Source organism: Trachypithecus francoisi, unplaced genomic scaffold, assembly GCF_009764315.1.
Source record: "Trachypithecus francoisi isolate TF-2019V2 unplaced genomic scaffold, Tfra_2.0 Lachesis_group19, whole genome shotgun sequence".
In the NCBI taxonomy this organism is placed as follows: Eukaryota; Metazoa; Chordata; class Mammalia; order Primates; family Cercopithecidae; genus Trachypithecus; species Trachypithecus francoisi.
The window spans coordinates 29,683,027-29,690,074 of NW_022681464.1; the positions used below are offsets into that span (position 1 = coordinate 29,683,027).

At 45.1% G+C, this 7,048-nt stretch overlaps 1 protein-coding gene across 2 annotated transcripts in view; it reads right to left on the reverse strand.

Annotated features, from left to right (window-relative positions):
* Positions 1-3,073, reverse strand: part of TAF4B (TATA-box binding protein associated factor 4b) — a 158,072-nt gene extending 154,999 nt beyond the window's left edge. Inside the window, exon 1 of one of the 2 annotated variants that reach the window (XM_033178079.1) lies at positions 2,229-3,073. In XM_033178079.1, coding sequence (XP_033033970.1) covers positions 2,229-2,571 — 343 coding nt within the window. In that variant the 5' untranslated portion in view covers positions 2,572-3,073. The remainder of the gene's footprint in view (positions 1-2,228) is intronic. The other variant, XM_033178080.1, reaches the window with a different exon arrangement.
* Positions 3,074-7,048: the final 3,975 nt, after the last annotated feature.

Below are 7,048 nucleotides of genomic sequence, written 5' to 3' on the forward strand. Positions count from 1 at the left end.
ATAGTACAAGATTCATAATGTTTTTAAAAAGTTACTTTAATCAGTCTTTCCATTTCATTCTTCAATTATTGTTTATCTTATTCTGCCCAATAAGAGCACAGATGTAATTAGTACACCCTTCTGCCACATGTCAGCAGAAATTCCCAAAAGCAAAACCCCACTTCCTCTATAACAACCAATTCCTAAAGACAAATTATCTTCTTTCTCTCTTTTGTAGGGGTTTCTCAGAGGTAAACAGCATGCAATGTTTTAATACAGTGCTATGAACATAATTAGACTATGGTCCTAGTTTGCTACTATTTAACTCTGCCAAGTTTCAGTTTTGGTTCCTTGGTATATAAAATGAAAGACTGGAATCTAAAGTTCTCTCAATCACCTTTCATTACTGACACTCAATGAGGCATACCGTATACATACAAGTAAAAAAATAAGCATAGAGTTGTGGAAAGAATAGAGTTAAACAGACCTGAGCTAAAACTCCCCCTGACACCTACGGGTTGCCTGTCATTGGGCAAAGTATTTACTCTTAGATACCTCTTTCCTTATTTGCTACCTGTCTATTATGACCAACAAATAAAAGAAAAGAATTAATTTGTTAAAAGTGCTTAGCATGGTAAGGCCCCAATCCTCCAGTAAGTGATTCACTCTCACTTACCAGCAAGTTTTCACTCTTGACAGTTCTTTCTTTGGGGGGTTGGGAAGGGATGGGGAGGGACAGAGTTTCGCTCTGTTGCCCAGGCTGGAGTGCACTGGCAAGATATCTTGGCTTACTGCAACCTCCACCTCCCGGGTTCAAGCAATTCTCATGCCTTAGCCTTTCGGGCAGTTCTTTCTTAATACTTTTTTTTTTTTTTTTTTGACTATTTATAAGTAAACTTCAGTGACTAGATAGGATTTACAGTTTAGGGGGTGATTTCATTCTAACACATTCAGAACTAATTTATAAACACATATGCAGAATAACAACTTAGAATAACAATTTAGAACTGCCAAATAATGTATTAGGTGCTGCACACTGCTGTAACACTGCCTTAACAGTTTTACATACCTTGTACACCATATAAAACTGAAATACAGCTTCATAAAAAGTGAAAAACATCATCTATTCACAACGTCTATGACTAACAACAATATTACACACAAAAAGGACCTCTGCCATTTTATTAAGGGTTATAGAATCTTTTGAATCAATGCTTCCCCTTTTTTAATTTACCATCTTTGCAGGTCAGAGTTCCAATAACTGCTAAACAAAATTAATAGAAAGCAAATTCCAAGAGACTTTCAGTAAAGTAAGACTGAACACCCCAATATCATTCAGCATATTTACAATATGTAAATTATCACAAAGTAAAACCTTTATAGAAATCATGAAATACAGCCCAACAGAGTAAAAAGCCTTAGGATAGAAAGTAGTGAAAGACTCATTAACAGTAGCATTCGTTGACACACGGCTTCAATTGCAACTGTAACAATTGCGTGACTCTGATCTGTTTGTCAACTGTGGCACGTGTTCCCAGTCAGGGATTCTGCTAATTGAAAGTTAGAATCATAAGACATTTAAAGATTGTGCAGGAACAGCATTATTCGTACTTGGTACTAGAAAGCAGTAAAACTATTCTGACTTGGTTAAATTTAAAAATCTCTCAGTTTTAATACACAAGAACGTCACTGTTAGGCTGTGCCCGGTGGCTCACGCCTGTAATCCCAGCACTTTGGGAGGCCGAGGCGGGAGGATCGATTGGGCCCAGGAGTTCGAGGTTCCAGTGAGCCGTGATCGCGTCACTGCACTCCAGACTGGGGGACAGAGCGAAACCATAACTCATTCGTTCATTCATTCATTCATAATTAATAAAATAAGTACAACGCACTTCTACATCATAATCTAAGCGTACGGAAATCCACGGTATAAACTGGTCCTTCCTCCACATGGAAATTAGTTTTAGCTATATTATCTCCCCGACCTAAGAGTCAGTGCCTGAAAGCCCTCCCCCGAAAATCAGTTTGATACAGCTTTTTACTGTGTGACTTAGGTGAAAAGATGCTTTCCTTAAATATGAAAAGAAAAACCATGCAGTGATGACACAAAAAAGAATGTGTTAACTGTAAAGTCAAGATTATGAAAGGTTCCCGTGGCTCAGAGTTTTTTTTAGGAGCAATCTGGGGCTACGACTTTTCCCATCACCGCCAGCTGGACCGACAGACGAGGCTGGAAAGGGTGATCAACATACCTGGAGGAAGCTGCAAATTAGCAGGAAACTGGATCGTCGTGGTGTTGGGGGCTTTCACGGCGACTATCTGAGGAGCAGGCTGCCTAGGGCCGCTGCTGAGTTTAGGAGGGGCGCTGACCGGAGCCACTTTGGTCACCAGGGTCCCCACGGGGGACCGCAGGGGCTGGGACGCCGTGGGCTCCACGCAGACGCTGACAGGAGCCTTAGTCACGGCGCCCAGGGCCACAGGAGTGCTCTCCACCCGCACCGGCAGCGCCCCGGCCGGGGCCATGGTCACGGTCCCCGAGGCGCTCACACCAGCCGGGGAAGCGGCGCCGGCGGGTTCGGTGAGGCCGGCAGGCATCCCCCAGGGGCTCAGCAGCAGCTGCGGCGCTGCGGTTCCAGGAGCGGAGGGGAGGGGAGGCTTGGCGCGTGGCAGCCGACTCCGGTGCGGTTCGGGCTCCACAGCATCGCTGGGGAGAGGCGCGGGGGCCGCAGCAGCGAAATCAGTGACGGGCGCCGGCTGCCCGGCAGGACACGCGCGTCCCGGACCTTCCTCCCGTCCGCGCGAGCCTGGGCTGCCCCTGGAGCGACACCCGCCCGACCTCTCGCAGCTTCCTCAGCGGCGCTCACACGTGCGCTGCCTCAGCCCGGCGCCTCACGCTCGGGTCCCGCTGCTGGGGAGCCTGGACGTGCGGCTCCCGGAAGGTTGTAGCTCGCACCTCGAGCCTAACTGCGCAGCGGCTCCCCCGCCAGAAATTTCAAAACTACGAACACAGAGCGCCCATAGACCCCTACGCGCGTTTAGTACGGCCCCTCCGCGCGGCCACGCCAGCCATGTTTATATAGCCACGCGGAGACCTCGCGCACGCGCCCAGGCCGCCGCCGCCGCCCCGGGCTTCCCCGGGATCCAGCCGCGTGATTGGTCAAGGAGCGGAGCCGCGCCCGTGACGTCACTGGGGACGGCTCCACGGAGCGTTAGAATCTTCCCCTGAATCGCCAGCAAGAAGGGAGCAATGCCAGAAACCAATCACGTGGGAGGGGCAAGCTGCACTTGGAAAACTGCGGCATCCGTGTTTCTCTGTGTCCCCCGTTGTTTGTTCCTCGAAAAGCCAGGACTAGACTGTCTCCAGGATTCTATTTTTTTTTTTTTTTTTTTTTTTTTTTTGAGGCGGAGTCTCGCTCTGTCGCCCGGGCTGGAGTGCAGTGGCCAGATCTCAGCTCACTGCAAGCTCCGCCTCCGGGTTTACGCCATTCTCCTGCTCAGCCTCCCGAGTAGCTGGGACTACAGGCGCCCGCCACCTCGCCCGGCTAGTTTTTGTATTTTTAGTAGAGACGGGGTTTCACCGTGTTAGCCAGGATGATCTCGATCTCCTGACCTCGTGATCCACCCGTCTCGGCCTCAGGATTCTATTTTTTAAGGAGAAAATGGGGAGGACTGATTTCCGAGAAGAGTGACTCAATAAGAATTCAATCACGCATTTTCACTGGTTTTCTCTGGTGTCTTCACACTGAAGCGTTACTGAAGCGTTGCTAAAATTAGTAATTAGAATTGACGTTGTAAAAATTAAAATGGTGTATAGTTTTATAGTCTGTGAGATGTGCCTATTTTCACATTTTAGAGTTAAACTGCCTAAAATCCTAAATGGAAAATGGTTTCTTCTCTGGTGCTGCTATAGATGTCTCTGTCACCTCTAAACATTAAAATTGTATGTCTGTCTGCAGAACTTAATGCCTTTTGATACCTATATAATTAGATTCTAGCACTTAGATATTAAGTGCGATCCTAGACATTATCTGGATAAATAAAAGGTGTTGACTGAATCGATATGAAAAAAGTTGCTTCTTTGTAATGCAGTCAGAGAAGATGCCTTAATTTCAAGCTAAAGTCATAATATTGTATGTTTGTACGAACCAACACTGCACTGAAAGGAGATTTTACAAGTAGGCAGATGCTATGATCTGAATGTTGTTGTGTTTTTTGTTTTGTTTTGTTTTGGAAACAGGATCTAACTCTGTCACCCAGGCTGGAGTGCAGTGGCACCATTGGCTCATTGCAGCCTCCACCTCCTGGGCTCAAGTGATCCTCCTGCTCTCCTACCTCAGGCTGGAGCTACCTCAGGCTGGAGCTACCTGTAGCTGGAACTACAGGGGAGCGCCACTGTGCCTAGCAAAAACGGGGTCTCGTTATGTTGTCCAGGCTGGTCTCCAAATTCCTGAACTCCTGCCTGGGCCTCCCAAAGTGTTGGGATTATACCCTCAACTGACTGTTAAAATGCTAAAGCTGAAGTTGATAGTATTAGAGGGTGGGGCCTTTGAAAGGTGGTTAGATCATAAGTGCGGAGCCCTCATGAATGGGATTCCATTCAGGACCAATCATGTTAAAGTAATGAATATGTTAGTTTGATTTAATTATTTCATGACACATGAAAACATCACATGATACCTCATAAATACATACAATTATTATTTGTCAGTTAAATACATTAAATAAATAATTTTTTTTTTGAAGAAAGCTCAGAAAGATCCCTCACCCCTTCCAGCATGTGAGGTTTTAGTAAAGAGACTGCTGTCTAGGAAGTAAGACTCTCATCAGATACCGCATCTGCCCTGATCTTGAACTTCCCAAACTCTGGAATTATGGGACATAAACTTCTCTTTTTATAAGCTACCCAGTTTGTGATATTTCATTATAGAAGCCCAAGTGAACTAAAATAGCAGGCAACCTGACAGTTACAGCTCCTGCTTTTCTACCTCTCTGTAAACGTGTGCCGGCACGTTTAGATAAGATCTACTCACAAGATCTAGTAAAGTCCACACACTTACCACCTTTACTGTCTCTCACTTCTTGACCAGTCTAAATCTATCTCATGACCCAAATCAATCACACTCCCTCCCTTTCTATGGTGAATTCCCTCATCACTTACCTTCTAGCAGATGCCTCAAAGTGGAGTTGGGGAGAGAAACACTCAATTTATTGAGCACCTCCTGTGAAAGATGCATTTCCTTTTTCTAACTGCTTCATTTCACAAACTTAAAAACTGCAGTTAAAAGAGTAATATTTCCAAGAAGCTGGAATTCAAACTCGTCAGTATGATGCCAAAGTACATCTCTTTCCATTACTCCAAAAACGTCTGATTAATCATGTATCCCACAGTGCCGTTGGCAAAATGCCTTGAGCATAGAAGGCATTTAATAAATATTTGCTAAGGTAATGAATGGAATGAAGTTATGCAACATTTTCAGTGAAGCAAAATAGTGTAGTGTATTTGAATCTTAGATATGTTCTTCATTAAATGGGCAAATTATCCCTGATTTCTTTTCCCCTCCATATAGTATGTTTCAATCGATACTTGGGTACGGAAGGATCGAAGTTTGTTTTGAGGACTCTCCCTTTCTAAATTTCCACTAGACCCCCACCCTCAACTCACATACTTTGTGTAGATAGGTAATTAACCTCCACCATCAAATTACAAAGAGACTTGGTTGGGGTACTATATTTTTTCATAAAGTTAACCTTATGCATTTCTCTCTCTCTCTCTCTCTCTCTCTCTCTCTCTCTCTCTATATATATATATATATATATATCTGGCTTGTGTGAGTGCGTGTGCGTGTGTGTGTGTGTGTGTGTGTGTTTCGGCAGGGCAGGGCAGGGTGGGTGTGCGGTTGTGCAAGGGAGAACAGGGTATCCCTGTCTCTGTCACCCAGGGTAGTTCAGTGAGGGCATCATGGCTCACTTGCAACTTCAACCTCCTGAGCTCAAGGAATCCTTTCACCTCAGCCTCCCAAGTGGCTGAGGACCACAGGCCACCATGCCTAGCTAATTTTGCTTGTTTGTTTGTTTTGCAAAGACAAGGGTCTAACTATTAGGTTTGTGCAAAAGTAATTTTGGCAACATGTTGCCAAGGCTGATTTCAAATTCTTGGACTCAAGTGATCCTCCTGCCTCAGCCTCCCAAAGTGCTGGGATTACAGGCATGAGTCTCGCATTTTTCTTATAATTGTTTATAATATGCAAATTCCTGATGTGGTGGTTCCTGCCTCTAATCCTAGCACTTTGAGAGGTCTCAAGCAGGAGGATTGCTTGAGGCCAGGAGTTCAAGACCAGCCTGGCCAACATGGTGAAACCCGGTCTCTATCAAAAATACAAAAATTAGCTGGGTGTGGTGGTACGTGCTTGTAATCCCAGCTACTTGGGAGGCTGAGGTAGGAGAATTGCTTGAACCTGGAAGACGGAGGTTGCAGTGAGCTGAGATCGCACTGCTGCACTCTAGCCTGGGTGACAGAGCAAGACTCCATCTCAAAAGAAAAAAAAAGATAAGAAAAAGAAAAAAACAATTATTAACCAATAAACAGATACTCATAAAAAATTAGATTACGGCCGGGCGCGGTGGCTCAAGCCTGTAATCCCAGCACTTTGGGAGGCCAAGACGGGCGGATCACGAGGTCAGGAGATCGAGACCATCCTGGCTAACACGGTGAAACCCCGTCTCTACTAAAAATACAAAAACTAGCCGGGCGAGGTGGCGGGCGCCTGTAGTCCCAGCTACTCGGGAGGCTGAGACAGGAGAATGGCGTGAACCCGGGAGGTGGAGCTTGCAGTGAGCTGAGAGCCGGCCACTGCACTCCAGCCTGGGCGGCAGAGCAAGACTCCGTCTCAAAAAAAAAAAAAAAAAAAAAAATTAGATTACACACAAAACTATTAATGGAAGATATTTCTATTTAGAGACATTCTAAATGATAATTTTTGTCTCTCTGCATTTTTAAATTTTCCTACGGTGAATGTGTCTTATTTGCAAAATCAAAAATTAAAAACAAACTTTTTCTTAAAAGATATATTCT